General features: G+C 41.3%; 1 protein-coding gene across 2 annotated transcripts; it reads left to right on the top strand.

The window, feature by feature from the left end:
- Nucleotides 1–1,764: 1,764 nt before the first annotated feature.
- kdm3b (lysine (K)-specific demethylase 3B) lies at nucleotides 1,765–19,506 on the top strand. Of its 2 annotated transcripts, XM_060886001.1 has the most exons (26): nucleotides 1,765–2,262; nucleotides 4,551–4,718; nucleotides 5,363–5,476; nucleotides 5,726–5,831; nucleotides 5,937–6,061; nucleotides 6,200–6,268; nucleotides 6,353–6,523; nucleotides 6,658–7,065; nucleotides 7,321–8,644; nucleotides 8,883–9,090; nucleotides 9,245–9,459; nucleotides 9,564–9,716; nucleotides 9,809–9,916; nucleotides 10,839–10,966; nucleotides 11,312–11,579; nucleotides 11,792–12,045; nucleotides 12,186–12,458; nucleotides 12,709–12,880; nucleotides 13,067–13,157; nucleotides 13,238–13,368; nucleotides 13,567–13,686; nucleotides 14,921–14,944; nucleotides 16,699–16,838; nucleotides 17,289–17,465; nucleotides 18,403–18,537; nucleotides 18,695–19,506. In XM_060886001.1, the coding sequence occupies exons 1-26, from the start codon at nucleotides 2,092–2,094 to the stop codon at nucleotides 18,773–18,775; spliced, it is 5,334 nt and encodes a 1,777-aa protein (XP_060741984.1). In that variant the 5' UTR covers nucleotides 1,765–2,091; the 3' UTR covers nucleotides 18,776–19,506. The 2 variants fall into 2 exon arrangements, with proteins under 2 accessions (XP_060741984.1, XP_060741985.1); XM_060886002.1 differs by lacking the exon at nucleotides 14,921–14,944.
- Nucleotides 19,507–20,127: the final 621 nt, after the last annotated feature.

Genomic DNA, 20,127 nt, shown 5'->3' with positions numbered 1-20,127 from the left:
AAGCTGCCTTTAACGCCTAATTAAAGCCTCAAGCTCCAAAAGGATACTACTCTTTGTGTGGTTTGCTTTTCTACCCTCCAAATGGATCACATTTACTCAGCATATCAGAATTTCCGTTTTATAACACACCTGAAATTATTGTTTGAACTCTTAAAAGGTTTCCTTATAGTTAACATCTAGTTATTAACGTTCAGGAATATTATTCAGAGAATTACTCTGTGGCTACAGTAAAGATGACTGCAGATGTGGGATTTAAGTCTGGACAGTTTTATAATTCCTGGTAATTTAGAAGGATCAGACATTGCCTCATGTCATTACCAAGCGCTTCTGACTGCAATGTGAATCAGGGCAAGGTTGTTAGGTCTCCATCTACGGTTAGTCAAAGCAAACCCTATCTAAAATGCAAAAATATCTAACAATGACATTTAAAAACAAAACAAAACAAAACATAAATCATCAATGCTATGCTGCAATATTTATAAAGTTGCACAATACTGAGACATGGTCATGAGGCCAAGGCTCACCGATGAGAACGGGGAGTGAAGGGCAGATCGAACAGAAGAGCTACTGTAGTACAAATCACTGAAAACTTTGATGCTAGCTATGATAAAGGTGTTAGAACACAGTGCATTACAGCTCAATGAGTCAGAGTGACAGTATTAGGCAGGTGGCTTTAATGTTATAGCTGATCATTGTATATTAATTCAGTGCAATTAGAGAACAGTTTTCCCAAACAGCTCCTATAGATAGATCCTATAAAATATGCACAATGTTATAATAACATAATCAAAAGAGTTGAAAGACTGGTAAATAATAACAGGAAATATCTATTGTTAGTATAGTGAGTGGGGTAACAATAACACATCAGGTAGGTAATTATCTGAATTGCAGAATTTCATTCATTCATTCATTCATTCATTTTCTACCACTACCTCGGGTCACGGGGAGCCTGTGCCTATCTCAGGCGTCATCGGGCATCAAGGCAGGATACACCCTGGACGGAGTGCCAACCCATCGCAGGGCACACACACACACTCTCATTCACTCACGCAATCACACACTACGGACAATTTTTTCCAGAAATGCCAATCAACCTACCATGCATGTCTTTGGACCGGGGGAGGAAACCGGAGTACCCGGAGGAAACCCCAGAGGCACGGGGAGAACATGCAAACTCCACACACACAAGGCGGAGGCGGGAATCGAACCCACAACCCTGGAGGTGTGAGGCGAACGTGCTAACCACTAAGCCACCATGCCCCCCCTGAATTGCAGAATTTCATTAATTTAATTAATGCAAAAAGCAAATCCCCAATTCAAACGTATACCAATAATACGAGAAATCCGCGGATCTGGCAACATTAACAGTGTCGCGATAAGAAAAGACATCCACATAAATATCATAATAATAATAGTAATAATAGTAATAATAATAATAATAATAATAATAATAATAATAATAATAATAATAATAATAATAATAATGAGATCTTTGGCGCCATCTAGTGGCCATTAATATTATTACTATCATCGTTATTATAAGCGTTATTCTTTTCTCAAGGATTGCAACCACTGTGTATCCCTAACTGACAATCTCATAAGGATTTATTTTTGTTAAAAAAAAAAAAAAAAGACATTTGTGAGAAAAATAATATTATTATTATGAAGATCTTATGTATATATTTTTTTATTTCCCCGACCCATTTCGGACGTTGAAGTGAATGCAGTTATTCATGCAGTGCACGACAAGTCCAGCAGGCGGCGTTGCAGTTCACCTCAGAGAGTGTACGAGGAGTGCGTTCGGTAACTGCGAGTCTAAATGGCGGATGCGGAGAAGAAGCCGTAACTGGAACAATAAATTTTTAGTTCCGTGTCTACAAACGGTGTGAGGTGTTTCGACATTAATCCCCGAATTCCCCTGAAAGAAGGTGTGTTCGTGCACATGAAGCTCGACGTTAGTGACCAATCTCCGTTTTTCCTGCTTTGAGGCGAGTTGAGGCTTGTAGCGTTCTTGCTAACAGCTAACGGCTAACGGGTGTTTCTGAAGCACTGTAAAGAAGCGGCCTCTTACTGTGTCTTCATGGTGTTTTTATGAATATGGGCGACTCTCTGGGTCTGATCGGGAAAAGACTGCTTCTTCTCCTGAACGATGGAGGGGCTTGTGCTGCTGCTCCAGCCGACCAAGGCGCTCTGCAGGCCGCCTGGATCCGGGGGACCGTCCGGGCGGTCAGTGTTATCGGGCTGGCGAGTCCGGGGGTGGAGGTAGGACACTGAAAACAACATTAAACAAACATATAAACTTAAAACAACAGGTTGGAGGTAATAAAGCCGAAATTATAAACTTCTATATATGAAAATATATGCGTCTGTAATCGAGAGCTAAAAGAAATAAGAAATAACAACCGACTTCCAAATGGCTGCATTTTTAATTTTTAGTCCCCTAGATAGGCTGCTAGTGCTGTTATTTGTCTGGGTGTGTAGTGCGCCTAGGAAGGGAGCACTTAGCCGTTTGGTATACGGCCATTCACAGCCGCAAACAACAACAACAGAAGACAGGGCTCGGGTTAAAAAATACACGCTTATTAAAGACTAAAATACAAAAAATATCAACTATACACACGTTATCTCTATTTAAATGTTTAATTCCGAGCTAATTTTAAAAACCCGCTGATGAGATGCTGAATGTTTAGCATTAGCCCTGTAAGACATGCTAGGTGTGTGAGACAGGCTAGGGGTGTGTGAGACAGGCCACAGTAACTTACTGAAAACATTAGTGCAGAGACGTGAAACACACGTCAATAATGTGTTAACAGACGTGTAAACACGTGGGTAGTTAATTCAGGATGTGTGTTAAGTTTCTGAAGGAAAGCCAGACAGAATAAGTGTCTTTGTGCGGACGGTGAAAGGAGGAGCGACGATTTGTTCATGTGCCGATTTAAAGTTAGGATGTTAATGAAAGTCTAGAACGTTTGTTCACTTTACAAAGGTGTGATTAGCAACAGCAACAAAAATAACTGAATGTTAAGTTATTGTCCAATCTGATACTGAGAGTCGGTGTTTGGGTCTGTAGTGGCCTGAAATGCTGGATCTGTAACTGATTGGCTTGAACACACACCATAGAGCCCAAAGTTTGCAGACTTCTGACCACCACATCATCTGTAGGTCTTCAATAAAAGAGTCAGACGTGATCCAGTGTGACGGTTCACCTGCTCACAAACCAAGCTCTGTGGTTTGGGATGAAAACCACCATTGAAGTGGAAGAACGTGTGTGTCGTGCACAGAACCATGATTTTAACCCCACTGAACACATTTGGGACGCACTGGAACATCGGCTGTTCCCCAGGTCCCGTCTGCACCCCCTGACCTTACTAATGGCCGAACGCAAACACATCCCCATAACCGTGCTCCAAATCTAGTGGAGCGCCTTCTCAGAAGAGTCGGGCTCGTCATAACAGCAGCGGGGTATTAAATCTAAAATGAGATGTTCAACAAGCACATACGGGTTTAATGGTCTAGTGTCTGCAAACATTCGGCCATATTGTGTATTTTCCCATCTGATTCGTTGATTGTATTTTATGGCATGATTGACACAATCCAGACAACCAGAGGTGATGTTCCTCATAACTTATTAACCAAATCTGTTCCCTACAAGCTTCTGTTAAGAGGATGTCAGTATCAGGTAAGAACTCAACCGTCACACTTTTTCTGTGTCTGATCTAACGTCTTTATACCACAGCGCATGCTCGTGCTAATACGTTATTGGTTTTCTTTTGTTAAAAAAAAAATCACAGGAACGTGTAAATTAGATGCCCGATACAATCTACAAAATGTTAAATTCATTGAGTCTCAATCAGACTTACGTTTTTACAGTTTTTCATCACGTGTTTTTCTTTTCTATAAAAGTCCAGTTGACTTTGAGAGTGTTATAACGTAATACAGGAAGTAACCTGTCATACTGACATTCCACAACATTGCATATAACTAGAAATGGTTTAAAAAAAAAAAAGTATGACAGCATTCGTTAATAAATTAAAAACTAAATTTGTTAACAAATTGCTGTGGTATAAGAGGAATCAATAATATTGGGACACACTTGTAGGAGAATGATCAGCTTCACGGTGGAGGGCACCATCGCTCCACCCAGGTGTTGATTATTTTCCTCCAAGTACCTTGTTCCTTACTTGGCTGATAAGGACATCCTCTTGGTCGCCAATTATATAAAAGGTGTGATGGAAGCCATGTTTTCTGTTCACTTGTGTGATCTGTTTGGCATCACAACTAGTTTGGATTGGGGAAAATATTAAACCCATTGTCCTTTTGATCCAGTATTTCAGGTCAGTTTCAGCCCCTATAGCCGTTTTCAGAACTCTTGATAGATTTATTGAATATGATCCCGTATATAGAATGATTAAAATGTTTAAGAAAATATAGCTCATGCTTTTGTAATCAAGTGCAGGATTTTTTTCCAGTCGTCTTTCTGTTTTGGTATTTAAGGTGTTTGAACATCTCCCATATTTACGATGTAGACGCATCTCACACTTGCTCTGTAGGTGTTCTTGGAGTTTGAGGACAGCCCGTGGAGGCAGCGCTCCTGGGTGCAGCTGTACGGAGAAGAGGTCCGAGCAGCTCTGATGGAAAACATCATTGTGTGGGCTCCCGCAAGCGACTCGTCCATTTCCACAGTCGGAGGAACGGCTCCCAGCCACTGGCCTGCCCTGGTGAGTGTACAGGCGTAGCCAGGAGTCTGTTGGATTTACTTTTCCAAAGCCGTATGGTGAAGCAGCCTGGTCTCGCTCCTGATGCGAGTAATGTGCACAGAAACATGGAGCTCTGTCGTATTTTGTATCAAGCTTTAAAATGCTTGCTTAGAAGTTTTAAGAAAGTCATTGGGATAAGAGATTTTCAAACTATTTCGGGACAAGAGTATGTTTTGTGGTTATTTTGGGAACTCACAACCTTAACGTTGTTGCTGTGATGTTGACCTTTTATGTTGGGCCACGTCAGGTTTTATCTCTTCCTTAATCGTATTGATGGTTGAATTCTTGGTGGACTTCTCATCTCTAAACACAGTTGTTGCCAAAGTATAGAAACCCTCATGGCTGTAATGGGTTTTTTTTTTATTCAAGCATTTGTAGCATGTACGTCGTTTTAACTTATGTTCACGTAGTAACGCAGGGAATATTATACACTCTGCTGTATTTGATTAGTTAATTCACACATTTTTTGAGACTCTGGAAGGAAAGCAGGATTTGCAAGTGAGACTATTGCAATTCAATATTTTTAGTATTTTTATTACTTTGTGTTGTGAAAAACTCATTTGCAGAATTTCTGCTTGTGTGTTCAACCCGATCTGTTCCTCCAGGTGTTTCAACCGCTTGTGGATCGTGTCGGAATAGGATCCCTCGTTCCGGTTGAGTTCTTTGGAACGAGAAAGCTGGAATTTCTCCCAAGTGGAAGTTCGCTTCAGAGATTTGAGGTTGGCTATGAGCTAGTAATAGTACATGGGTTCCTCCTGTATGGAAGGAGCAGTTCAGCCAGTCACATAATTGTTTAAACAGTAATCAATTTTGGTAAGATTTAATTTTAATTAAGCCCCACAAACGTTCCAGTGGTCACAGTGGGAGTTTGGTCTAAACACAGGTCTGGTATCATGTGTACTAGATCCACTTCTGCCTATGTAAAAAACACACTGGTGTTCAAGGTCAGGTGATTTGTTCCTGTACAGGCTGAGAAGGATGTGAGGCATCCACTCCTTCAGGAGCAGCCAGCACTTCAAGCTGCCATCAGCACCTGGCATCGCGACTCCGAGCTGCAGGAGATCCTGAGAAAAGGTCAGCGGCATCGTCCGATAAAATGACACCCTACTTTAATGTAGCCCATCTCAAAACAGATATGTCCATTTAACAAAACACGCATGTGTTGTTTTGCTTTGATAGGAACGTACACGATCCAGGGCCGAAGGGTGCAGGTGTACCAGCCGGAGTTTGAAGAACCGTGGGCGCAGGGACTAGTGTCTCAGCATGATCCTGTGAAGCACATTATGGAGATTACCATGGATCAGGTTGGTGTTATTTTTTATAATACCCATTCCATTACTGTAATAAAATGTTTGCATTTTTTTCAATAAGAAAGACACACGTGAGTAGGTAGAAAAAGTGCACAGATATTTTTTTTTACTCATTCAGAGTTTACATTTCAGAGAGAAGAGACCCAGGTAGTTGATCCCCGAGTCATTCATGTAACGCTTACTGTGGAGTCAACAGATGAGGTACACCACTTTTACTACATATGATTTTTTTTGGCACTGCCAAATCAAAGACGGCTGTTATAATTGTGTTTCTGGTGTCTTCAGGATCAGCAAAGAAAGGAAGCAGACAGCGCTAAGGGTGAGTGCGGGCGTAGACGTCGGACAGCTTCCGAAGGAGATGAGGATGTGACCCTGAAACGATTCAAAGGAACAGGGGAGGTTGAGCCAAACGGGCAGACGGACAGTGGTTCAGTCACAGCAGACTGCGAATCAACGGTAATAAGGGGCAGTGGGACGCTTGCAGCGATTATGTTGGAGGCACTGGATGTAGTAGGAGGAAGTGGGGGGAGAACATCATTGCTAGCCAAGTTTCAGCTAATAGTATTGCTAACAACACTACTTCTCTTTAGGACCATTCCATCAGCAGGTCTACTGGAGTCATTAAGGAGAATGGCAACACCAATTTGAGCCAAGATAAAACGGCTTCTCTGGCAGCCACTGCAATTCCTACATCCATCTTAGCTCCGCCTCCTTTGAAGCCTGCGCCATCTGCCTTTTCTACCATATTTCCCTCTTTGGGTCAGATGCCTAGTTTGGTGCCCGGAGCTCCTGCACCCAAGGTTGCTTCTACAGCCCTGGCACCCGAAAGGGACGATGGAGTTCATTCAGCCTTTCCCAGATCTGCTCCTCTGATATCTCCAGGTCCTGTCACCATCTCTTCACCTTCCCAGGACAACTCTCCCAGCGTGGTTCTTTCTGCAACCCCGGATCTCAACCAGCAAGCACCTGTTTGGGGCTCGCTTCCAGAAGCAAGCCAGGTAAGCATGCTGATGGATAGATACATGAGGTACTTTGTTATTGCATACAGTACAAAGTACAGTACAGACGCATAGGAGTGAAATGCCATTCTGATGCATTGGTCAGCATTACCGGTGTTGCTTTTTCGTTAATTCTTACACTCCTTTTAGGTATGTGTAACCTAAGTTGATCTGCCCTGTATCAAAAAAAGTCTAGGCTGTTTTTCATTGTGCTTATTTGAGTGTTTAAGATAATTATATGATTGTATCTTTCAGACTCCAAAGCCAACCACTCTTGCTGCTGTGGGAATTAGTCCTTCTCAGCCCAAGAAGACCAGCGGGGCTGTGTTCGGTGATGTTCCTGCACAGACTAATGGAGCATCCCAAGACAACAAGGAACCCTTTGGTTTTTACTTTGCTAAACCACAAGAACCTCAGCAGCAAGCATCTAATCCATCACAGAACTTATTTTTTCAGTGTATGTCTCAGACACAGACTCCAAGTCCAGGTATCGCACAAGGTCAGTCAAAGGACACTAACTACTTTACAGCCTTGGTGAAAAACGTCAACAAGGAGCCACCAACCCTTTTCAAGCCCGCTGCTGACTCCGAGGGCCTAAAAAAGGCCGTTGTTGCATCTGCATCTGCAGGACTGTTTGGTTCTGCACCAGCTAGTGCCCTGTCATCTGTACAAGAGCAGCCCAAAGTGCCTGATGTTAAGCCAACAGGTAATGGAATTCTAATAAACAAATCTTTTGGAGCAGGAGGAGACACACTGGGAAAATTAACCCCCGGTTTCCCACCAGCTGTTGGCAGCAGCCCTGTTTTGGGTTCAGGGGACATTTCTAAACCTGTTTTAGGGCTCGGGACCTCTCTTGGTCTGGGCTCCACTGCACTGAATAGTCCTGGTGCTGGACTGAGAAATACTACCAGTGCTAGCCCTGCTAGTGGATTTGGTCTGCTTGCAGGCAGCAAGGTTTCAGAACCTCATGAGAACCTGTTCCTGGCAGCCTCGAAAGAGGCTAATCCATTTCTTGCTTATACTGGAGCAATCTCGAATAGTCCATTTAGCAAGTTGACCACTCCAAACCTGGACTCGTCAGTGCCCCCTACACAGCCTGTAGGAGGCACCGGTATTCTTAGCCAAGATCCACCAGCTACTGATGGCCAATCAAATTTATTCACAATGGATGACCATCCTAAAGGAATTCTTTCTTCCCAGTTTGCGAGCTGTTCTTCTTCCTCTCCTCCTGCGTCTTTTATGCCACAACACAAAGAAGATCAGGAGCTCAAACATAACAAAGAGGCTACCAATGATGGGACTGCAGCCTTTAACACCGAAAGCGTGTTATCAGAGGATCAGACGGCACCCATGCTCTTTGACCAAGCGTCGCAGAAGTTCTCTCTGGATGATCGTGGCCAGTCAAGCAAACGGGACTCTGACTCCAGCACCAACAGCGACTTGTCTGACCTGAGTGAGGCTGAAGATGCCAGCGAACAAACCCAAAACCCTGGCATGCACTCGTCTCCGGATGGGTCTGATGTGCAGAAGGCTAAAGCCCAGGCTGCTAAGAACAGACCAAGGAGCAAACCATTTAAGGGTATGCTTTATGGATTACTGGGATTTTCTATTTCATGTTTTTTTTTTTTTTGTCTTTAAATCATATATTTTTTCTATGGTTTTTATGGAACTTTGTGGCCACTTGTTATACTTTTGTCTGAAGTTTGTAAGTCTTATTTCAGAGAGGCGAAGAACATAATAATTTAACAAACGAACAAAGAGACTGTAGACCGTGAGTAGCCTCAACGAGTGAAGTTTGTTGTGGTGCTGTGTTGCAGTTGGTCAGTCCATACTGAAGGACCAGAATAAGGTGCGACGTCTGAAGCAGTCCGGTGAAGCGTTCCTGCAGGACGGCTCATGCATAAATGTGGCTCCACACCTGCACAAGTGCAGAGAGTGTCGCCTTGAGCGCTACCGGAAATCCCGTGAGCAGGATTTGGAGGACGACGACCCCAACGTGGCCTGCCGCTTCTTTCACTTCCGTAGGTCAGTATACCTGTGTGGGGTCTGGATACGTGCAGTTTGGTTTATATAAAAGTATATCCCCCAAAGCATGCATTATTTCTGTAGAGATTTACAATTTGAAATAGTTCTGTTCAAGCCTGCTCAACCTGTTAAAACTTTACTTTCCATTACCCAGGCTAGCGTTCACGAAGAAAGGGGTGCTTCGTGTGGAAGGCTTCCTGACCCCGCAGCAGAGTGACAGCATGGCCATGGGCTTATGGCTGCCAGCCGCAAATGCACACGAGGGCCTTGACCTGGACACATCCAAGTATATTCTGGCCAACGTGGGCGACCAATTCTGCCAACTCGTCATGTCCGAGAAAGAGGCCATGATGATGGTGGAACCTCACCGTAAGTTATTGTTTGTTTTTAATTACAGATATTATAAATGAAAGGTTAAAGTAACTCAACTGCAGTAGATTATGTGCTGATGCATTGTGTCTGTGTTTGAGCAGAAAAGGTGGCGTGGAAGCGGGCAGTTAGGGGTGTGAGAGAGATGTGTGACGTGTGTGAGACGACGCTCTTCAACATCCACTGGGTTTGTCGCAAATGCGGTTTTGGCGTATGCTTAGATTGTTACCGGCTACGAAAGAACCAGCCACATGATGGTGAGCACAACTACATGGTATCTCATGAACAAAAGTGAGTCGTGACATTGTGTGCTTTTTAAATAATTATGTTTTTTTTTTTTTTTTTGTAGATGTGGAGGAAAACTCAGACGATGAAGTCTTCTCATGGCTGAAGTGTGCAAAAGGACAGCCTCATGAACCCCAGAACCTCATGCCCACTCAGATTATTCCTGGCACAGGTAGGCACCGCTGTTCAGTGAGAACCAGTTTGTTATGTGGTGTGTTTGAGGCATGAGGTGAAGTACTAAGGCCATAAAGTAAGCTGGATCCTGATGAAGGCTTCAAGATTGACGACATTTCAAATAAATGATGACCGATGACAATGAAGCCAAGTTGATCCACTGCAATGTTAACGTTTGTGTTGTAAAGAAAATAGATCAGGATACATAAGGTGTCATTTTCTCCTTTTATTACTCATCTAGTGACATAATTCTATTTAATGGTAGTGTTAAGATTTCTTCATTTTTTTTAAGATTTCTTAAGTGAGTAGTTTAAGTAACAAATTTGAGTCATCACCACTCCTGATGTCTGAAATCCACTTGAACTGTAATTGTGCAAACAGAACACACAATGTGATTTTGACTTGTTTTTGGATGAGTGCAACTTGGATCACAGGTGTTGATTTTAACGCACTAATCAAGCCTGCCTCAGTAGAAACCAGAGTGCATGAGTTTACAGCTGGGATTTTTGGATACTGTAGAAAAAGTTGTACAGCGTGTTCAGCAGTGTGTAATATACTACAGGACATTTCAGTGTCGGGTTCATATGTATCAACTGGTACAAAGCATCATGTTTGTCTTGTGCCACAACACTTCTTTTTGATGACCTTCTCTTAACCTCTTGATCGATTAAGTAAGCATGCTTAGGGGCGGGTAAGTCCTGTTTTGCGACCTTTATGCTCTATATGCTACTACCTCAAGTGATGTCACCTAGAACGTATGTAGAGATAAGACTCGAAATGAACATTAACAAAAACGCCAGAATACACGATATGAGTAGCGAATTCTTCTTGCCAGTATTTTTTTCCCAAAACAATGCTCTTCGGTCTCATGCCTAATGTATTATACTAAATTGTTAACTTTTTCCTTTACCTCCTGGTAGCACTCTATAATATAGGGGACATGGTACATGCAGCACGAGGCAAGTGGGGAATTAAAGCCAACTGTCCCTGCACCAGCCGGCACAATAAACCTGCGGCACGGCCTAACGTGCCCAACGGCCTTGCACAAGTATGGCTGGATTTTTTACTTTCTTTCTTTAAAGCACTCCATATTTGGGATGTTGAGATTCTCATTCATTTGTATCAAAATTAGGATTTTTAGAATTTTTACGCTACAAAAATTAGTTGTTGTTTATATATGTTTATTTATCAGCACACAGACATTATTACTGTTATTGTGTGGGATTAAAAAATAGAGCCTTTTTATGGTTATTGGAAATGTTTTTATTTTTTGGTTTAAAAAAGCTATTAAAACTATCTTCGTTTGTGATGTCACTGTATCACAAAGTAAAATGATATAATATTAAAAAGAATTTGACAGACCTACTTAAGATATTTTGCTTGTATTTTGCAGTCCGGTACAGCTTCTAGCACAGGAAATGGGGCTGCGTCTTCTTCAACTCCCCGTCCAGATGGGGATCCTGTGACTGGTGCAATAGTGAAAATAGAATCTGGTGCAGAGGGAAACGGTGCTGACATATCTGGCAGCAGCAGTGCGAACACCAGCACAACAGGGCCTGCCATTGCCCTTACCCCTGGTTCTAAAGATGCCAAGGGTAACACCTCTGCTCTACACTGGCTGGCTGACCTAGCCACACAGAAGGCAAAAGACGATTCTAAAGGTGAGCTGCTTTGTGTTGTCTAAAATACAAAATCATCTGAAACCTTTTATTTTGGGGTTCGGCTATGTTTAAGAGCTATTTTCTTGTATCCATTTGGTGTAAGCTGTTGTTTTTTATAATATGCTGAAACAGATCAAACATTGCAGAAGTACTTTTAGTAGTGGCCTTTTTTATGTATTTATATTTAAATCACTTTTGGTCTGTTCTTCAAGACTCCAGCTCCCTACGGGCCATGATGCGTCGTGACGCTCGTGCTCCCTTCGGTCTAGATGCATTCAGCAGTCTATCCAAACCAGCAGGCCCACCTCCCAAGCTCTTCAACAGCTTGCTGCTGGGCTCTGGGCCGACCCACCCTAAAGCCGAGGGCACCAGCCTGCGGGACCTGCTCAACTCCGGCCCAGGCAAACTGCCCCAGGCACCTGATGGTGGAGTCCCCTTTCCTTCAGTATTCACCTCTTCAGCAGGGGTGAGTCCATGTTCCTCTTGACACTTTAAGCTAAAAAAAAAAAATAAGGCAAGTTGGCTTTGTAACAGGAGCACATTTCACTCGCTGTGGCATGACAGTTTTTTGGGGGGTTAGACTTTCATTTGATCCTTCTGGTACAGGCTGATAAAGCAAAGGGAGGTCTACCTACCATCCTGGACCACATCATCGCCTCTGTGGTGGAGAACAAGAAAGCAGAGAGTCGGCGTGTCTCTGGGCCGATGGAGGGCACCGAGTCATGCAGTGTTACACGCAGAGACGGAGTGATGGGCCTGAGCGTGCTTGAACCCCACACCTCCCACACGTGGCTATGTGATGGCCGGCTCCTCTGCCTTCAGGACCCCAGCAACGGCAACAACTGGAAGATTTTCCGTGAGTGCTGGAAACAGGGACAGGTAAGCAGGACATTTTGCTGTGAATGATACTATAAGGTGCTTTTTCAGGATCTCTGAAGCTAAGAACGTGGTTGAGCACCTGAGAATGGGCTTCAATATCTGCTATTGGGTTCAGTACTTGAGGAAGGTTTTAACACTTGAACATCGGTCCCCACTAAAGAAGGGCTTTGGTACTTCAGAAGGCAGTGTGACATTCAGGGAGCAGCTTAGTATTCAAGAATAACAATTAGTGTTTTATCTTTGTGTTTAGCCGGTGCTGGTCTCAGGTATCCACAAGAAGCTGAAGACAGGTTTGTGGTTGCCGAATGCTTTCAGTGAAGAGTTTGGGGACCAGGATGTAGACCTGGTCAACTGCAGGAACTGCGCGATCATCTCCGACGTCAAGGTCCGTGACTTCTGGGACGGCTTCCAGGTCATCTCCAGTAAGTGCATGTCCTAAAATCAGCCTTTTGGGTGTTAAATGTTTACAATTTTTTCAGGTTTGCCCTGGTGTAACGTAAGTGAGTGTGAAGATGTAGAACTTTAACATTAACCTTTGTGTAGACTGTTAATTTATTGTAGAATGGTTTTGTCTTGAGTTTTGAGCTACATATGTATGGTTTCTGTAGAACGGTTGCAAGGTGCTGATGGGCAGGCAATGGTACTGAAACTCAAAGACTGGCCACCCGGAGAAGATTTCCGAGACATGATGCCCACACGGTAAGCTTGAGACTCTGAAAGCTAGAAGCTAGCGAGGTTTTTTAACTTTTACACACTGAAACATTGACTATGACCCTCAGGTTTGATGACCTTATGGATAACCTTCCTCTACCCGAGTATACAAAGAGAGATGGACGACTAAACCTGGCATCCCGTCTTCCTAACTTCTTTGTGCGGCCGGATCTAGGCCCCAAGATGTACAACGCCTATGGTAAGACATAGGATATTTCTATCACATTATCTGTGGCTTGTTTGTTGTCTGTAACCGTGTACTCAATGTTCAAAATGAAACTTCTGGTAATCTTTTATATTTTTTCATTGTGCTGTATGATCATTATTCTTGTATTTTAGGATTGTATTTATTAGGATTTCTTATATTTAATGTTGTTTTTATTTTTTTTTTATTTAGGTTTGATATCAACAGAAGACAGGAAGGTTGGCACCACAAACTTGCATCTGGACGTGTCCGATGCTGTTAATGTGATGGTGTATGTGGGAATACCCCAGGGAGACAACGATCAAGAAAACAGTAAGCACTTATGGTGTTTGTGTGTGTCTGTGTGTGGTGGTTTTTATTCATTTTTGCACTGGTTTTGTTTATATATTTATATATTTTTTTTAAAACCATCCCACTTAGTGTGTACTTGAGATTCAACACCAGAATTCACCACATTGTCACCTCTGTTCCTGCAGCAACCCTGTGTTTAGTGTTTGACCGAATATGTTTAATTTATTTCAACATGTCTTTTTACAAAATATTTTTTTATTTTGCTTCCATCCAGCTTTAGTCCTGTGCTGTCCCTCCTCTATTAAACTGTACACCATCTAGTATCTTTCTGAACTATTCACTACAGTCCCGGGCCCCAACCTTCGTACGTGGATTACCAAATTACTCGGATTAGATCATTTGAATATTTGACGTGATTTTTAGATTTGTGTTTTTTTTTTGTTTTGTTTTGTTTTATTTTTTACACTATTTTTGAACGTTACTCGGATTACGATTCTGTAAGATCATATAATTGCCATACCTTCCTTCTCACACAAACACACAGTATATATGATCCGCACACACACGGCTTAATCAAGATAATGTTGTGTGTTAATGTGTTCTACCATTTTTGGTTAATTATGTTACTTTGACACGATATAGCGACTTGAGCGATATGATGGTGATAGCGATCATGCACATTTGATTTAATTGCCTTATTCTAGCCACATTAAGCTGTGCATGTCTTACTGCATTGTGTGCAAGAAAAATCTAAAATTGTAATAGTCACTCCTGGCTTCTGGTACATTCTCATTAGCCAGTGGCTGATTTGTTGCTCATGGCTTCTGCCCTTTCAACGCAAAGCAGGAGCATTCGGTTATGTCCTTAATATCGGGTGCGTTCATTCGAAGGAAAAAAAAAAAAACATTCTAGCCCAGCTTATTATGAATAGTAAATCTGACACAAGTCATGCATTTTTAATTTCCTGACTCTTGTACGAAGGACAGGGCCCTGGTCTCTGTTGTCTAGCTCTCCTGCAAAACCTCCAATGGCTCATTTAGTTCAACCTTTATGGATAATACTAAGCCAGTCCCTACCGATGTACTTCTACAGGAGTCAGATTAGCTGCTAACAACAGATTAGTTAGCTATTAGAGATTTTTTAAGTTTTGACATGTAGAAGATCAGAGCATTCTGGTAGTCACCTCCTGGTGGCTCCTAGTTCAGGTGCTCAGAGTCTTGCTTCTTTTGACTGTGGCACCATTTCTCATTCACAGAAGCAGACCCTGCTGGATACAAAGGTCTGTGCAAATTTTTTTTTTTAAACATTTGTTTCCCACATGAGGCATGATACTTCAGACTAACGTCCTGTCATTTCTCCTTTTTCACTTCTCTCTCTCTCTCTCTCTCTCTCTCTCTCTCTCTCTCTCTCTCTCTCTCTCTCTCTCTCTATTAAAACGACTATTAAACTACTAAAACAACATGCCTAATATATTTTGATCTCACACATACGTATAAGATATAAATACATATAAATGTAAGATATGTATAAATAAACCCCAGCACAGATCAAGGATTTAATTTTTTTTAGATTAAGTTTTTTTTTTGTATTTTGAGCAGAAGAGAAGCAATAACTTCCTGAGTTCATATCGTATTGTGTGTGTATATGCATGTGTGTGTTTTGTTTGCAATTGCTCCAAATATCACATGGTGTCTTGTGCCAGTTGATGGAGGGAGCGTTGTATGTGCATCGTTTTTAACGCGCCAGCAATCCTTCTGTGCCACAAGAGGTGCGGTGTGTCCTAGATAAAACGTACTCTTGTGTGTGTTTGAAGATGTTGTAGCTTTTAAGACCGTGTTAGCAGGCAACATGTCCAAAGTGCCCTGTTACACATGATATAAACAACATTTAGTAAAGAAATAAATTATTGAAAAGTTTAAAAAAAAAAAAGTAAACAGGAAATGTTAGAATTTGTGTTAGCAAATATACTGGCTAATAAACCTAGATACTCTCATAATGATGTAGTGTAACACAGAGGGTAGATTTTATATTGTTAAAGCCAGACAAAATCACACTTTATATGAATGCACCTGTTTTATCTTGTTTCTGTTGTTAATCTTACACAGTGACTTGTATGGTGGATGTGCAAGCATAGACTGATTACAGTATTTATGATTACACGGTTTATAATTTTCTTTAAAGAGGTTTTTTCCACCAATGTCTATAAAACTGTAACTTAAAAAAAAAAAAACACCAGTTCATGTCTGATGTTCCTGTAAATTCTTATTAGCATGTATTTACTGGGAACTGGTAGATACTGGTAGAAAGTCAACAAGATCATGCTGTCAAGGACAGTAGTGTGTTTTGTGTTTTGCTGTTTTTTTTTCCCCCCCATTCAGCTGTATTTAAATCTGCAAAAAATAAGTTCAAGGACATTCTCTTGCACAGAATCTTTTGCGTCTTCTCTCATTATCGTGTGACTGAAAAAAGTAGGTCAGCTTTTCACTCCCTCAGAAGTATTGTATTTAATGCAACACGTTGCTCTCTGGTCGTCTGGTGTCTGGTCCTTTTTTTCCGGAGTGAATGGTGTCTTGCCCTTTCAGCTCTTCTTTTATTTTATTATTTTGTCGCTCGGTCAGGTGTGGGGCAGGTTTGTGGTGGGAAATCATCAGTGCTGTCTTGGATGTTTCATGCTGTTTGACTGGTGGATGAATACGCTCTCTTTTTTACTCATCTTTTTTCCTTTTCTTTTTTTTCATCTTGTTTTTAGAAAATATAATGCGATTATTGTAGAAACCGAAACAGGCACGAGCAATCTCATGCCTCAGATTAAGCCTGTCCTGGAATTAATAAGGTCCCAATTATTAAATCACCATTAGGGTAATTTAGTTAAGCACTAAGTCTGGGTGTGAGGGGAAATTGGCTCCTTTGCACTGGCGAATTAAACGAAAGTTCTTCCATCGTCCTGTCAGACATCTATCAGACACGTAAACTGCTGTACAGTTTTACATCCAGGTCATTGTTGGCGCACTGACCGCTCCATTTTGACTGCAGAGGTGTCGACTACCATCGAGGAGGGGGATGTGGACGAGATGACGAAGAGGAGGGTGTATGAGGGGAAGGAGAAGCCGGGTGCGCTCTGGCACATCTATGCCGCTAAAGACGCTGAGAAAATTCGTGAGCTCCTGCGCAAGGTGAGCCGCAGGAGTGCAGGGAATGGCGGTATAACAAATAACACAAAGGTGGATCGAAAAACTTATTTTAAATAATCTGGTTTGTATAGGTTTTGTCCCTAACTTTTACAGACATCATCATTTGTCTGGTGCTATGGTGTAAGATGTGATGCAGATAAACGCTGCCGGTTATTTGCATGATTGGCACCTGTGCAAAATTGATTTCTGAATTATTTTTACCATAAAAGACAGACTAGTAAAATCCATGGACCAGTCCAAATGCATCCTTTTGCTTATCCCTCTGTTCTCCATTAATTATTCATTTCCATTTGTTCATATTTATCCAAAGCAAATAATAATAGAGAGAACGAGCTGCTCAATGTTTGAGGCTTAGGTTATAAGACGCGCTGGGCAATAATACAGTATCTTGGTCTGTCCTTCAGCTTATACTGACAATCTTTTGTGTTTAAGGTCGGAGAAGAGCAGGGTCAGGAAAACCCTCCAGATCACGACCCCATCCATGACCAGAGCTGGTATCTGGACCAGGTGCTGCGCCGCCGCCTGTATGAAGAGTATGGAGTTCAGGGTTGGTCCATCATTCAGTTCCTGGGAGACGCCGTGTTTATTCCAGCTGGAGCACCTCATCAGGTGAGCATCTGACATCGACGAAAAGACGAAGGAAAGCAAGTGAAGGCAACCCACAGCCTTGTAAAATCTCATTTCCAATGTTTCACCATTTCAGTGTAATAAATTTTCTGATCGAATCAAATAGGATTCATTTTCATAACAGGGCCTGTATTCATCACGATTCTAAGAGTAATGTCAGAGAGCTCCTAATTTAGCTTCAAATTTCTAACTAGGAATCCTAGCTTAAGAGTGATTCAGGATCTCAGAGCAACTCTGAACAAGGAAAATACAAAAATGTTCATCTTAGAGAAGAGCTGAGGTTTAACCCTGTTAGGTATGACACTTTTTTTTTTGAAGACTTTTAATAAAGTTGTGTTTGAATGTTTGTAAGACAAATATTTTAGCCAATCTTTTAGGACAAGCTAGTTTTACATAACCAGGAGTGTTTCTAGATCACTATTTATCGCTTTGTAATTATAGCTGAAACGTATTTATCGATTAGCTGTAAGTGTGTATGCTAAGAAAGGCAGCACTGTGAAAATAACAACTCTAAACTAATTATTGTGGCAGTGTTCACGGCTGCTTAATCAAATATGTACATATGCTGTTTCATTTAGCATGTTCTGGTCAGCAGTACCATGTTGTTCTGTGTATTTGAACGCCATTGTGTATAAAGTGTTACGAACATGACGGGAAGCGGCAGTAAAGATAACAATGTCAGATAAACCTATCAGATTATATCAGTAACTGATTATGGCGCCAAAGGGTTTGTAGTAGATTTAAAGGAGAGGACTCAAAATACACAACTGGAATTAGAACATTGAGGAGTAAGGGAAAAAATTAAAAAGGAAAACTGTAGAATTAAAGATGGGGTAAGTTTTAGATGATACACTATGATTAACAACAACCTTAATGCTGAGCAGTACAGAAACTTATAATGTGATGCGTTTGTGTTCAGGTGCACAATCTGTACAGCTGCATCAAGGTAGCGGAGGACTTCGTCTCACCCGAGCACGTGAAGCACTGCTTCAGGCTGACACAGGAGTTCCGGCATCTTTCCACAACACACACTAACCACGAGGACAAGCTACAGGTGTGTGTGTGTGTGTGCACGTGCTCCTGAGATTTCTAAAGCCTAAATGAAAAATACAAACTTTTTTTTCCCCCCACTGGCATTTTAGCGTCACAACAGTGGATTGCTTGTTAAGATTTTGTTTAACATGTCAATGTTTTTTGTCTGACTTTGGCAGGTGAAGAACATCATTTACCACGCTGTGAAAGACGCTGTGGGAACGCTGAAAGCTCATGAGGCAAAGCTGGCCCGGTCGTAGTTCTGCTTGTCCATGGTGCAGAGAGACTGGGTGGTTGTCGGGCACTTAAATTAAGATTGAGTGCCAGTGTGCTCACAGAACACACTCCTGAGTTTCAGACATGTCCGATTCAGCGGTCTAGGATGAAGGACGTGCTTCATCAGTGTTACAAACACCGTTTAGTTTTTTTTTTTTGTTTGTTTTTTTTTTTTTTTTTTTAAATGACTGTTAATTTTTTTTCTGTAACAAAAATGTGTCTGTCTGTTTCTCTAAATGTGGACCGTTTGTCGGACTGTTTATTAAGAAGCCGAAAGATCTTTTTCAAAACGGATCAGCTTCTCCTGCGTAAATGTGAGCACTGGGTTTCTTTATAGCCAACTTTATGGTTTGTTTTCTTCAGCTCTGTATGTAAAAGAAGTGAAAGGATGTTTAAAAAATCAAAAAAGATTCCTTCCACACTCTGGTTGAGGTGGACATGAGTTTTGAATGGAACTAGACCAAAGTTTTGTATTTTTAGTTTATAATTTCAGCTAAAATGAAATCATGGTCTTATTTACTTTTTTTTTTATAGCCCTATCGGCAATTCGACTCACTGATGATGAACGCTAGGCTGGCATTAAGAAATGTTTGTTGAAATATTAAGAATTCCAGTTCTGAATTACTGGTCATTAATATGTATCATTATGTATTGATCTTAGCTGTGTGTATGATTTTTCAAAATAAAGTTTACAAAAAAAAAAAAACAAGCTGTTGATTTGAAAAAAACATTGCCCATGCCATTGCATAGGAATTTGTGCCCAGTTCTTAAATATCTTAAACGGAAAATAGAAATCAAACAGTCATTATGGTGCCTAAATATACATATGTTTAGTGAAATTAACTTTTAAATTTAGCCACCCTGTTTGCCATTTAAAACATCTTAGTGTATGGGAAGCAAAGACGGACTATATTTCTCTTCTAAAGTGGATTAAATTATCTGACTATCTTTAAACAAAGACTAGTCTACATTTATTTCCTCTGACAAGGTTTTAGCTTGGTGGCGTTGTCAAATCTTAACCGATTAAATCGATTAAAGTCTTAAATTGAGCTGTATAATGCTATAAAATATTTTATATATCAGAATAAATTAATCAAGATTTACTTTCCTTGTATTCTGTACATTTATATTCAGTTCACACTTTAGGTTAGGGATATTTAAAAAATATTCTGGATGCACGCACACCTTCACAATAAGGGGCAGTTTAGAATAACCAGTCCACATGTTGTCATGCGAGGAAGGACAGAAATGTACAGTAAGCTCGGGATTAAACTGCAGTGCTTTGTGCTTTGAGGAGGGTTTTGTGGAAATTATTTTCTTTATGGACTTTACCAAA

The sequence above is a fragment of the Tachysurus vachellii genome, chromosome 13, assembly GCF_030014155.1.
Source record: "Tachysurus vachellii isolate PV-2020 chromosome 13, HZAU_Pvac_v1, whole genome shotgun sequence".
Taxonomy (NCBI): Eukaryota; Metazoa; Chordata; class Actinopteri; order Siluriformes; family Bagridae; genus Tachysurus; species Tachysurus vachellii.
The sequence above is the reverse complement of the archived record's forward strand: the minus strand, read 5'-3'. Positions and strand labels throughout refer to the sequence as shown.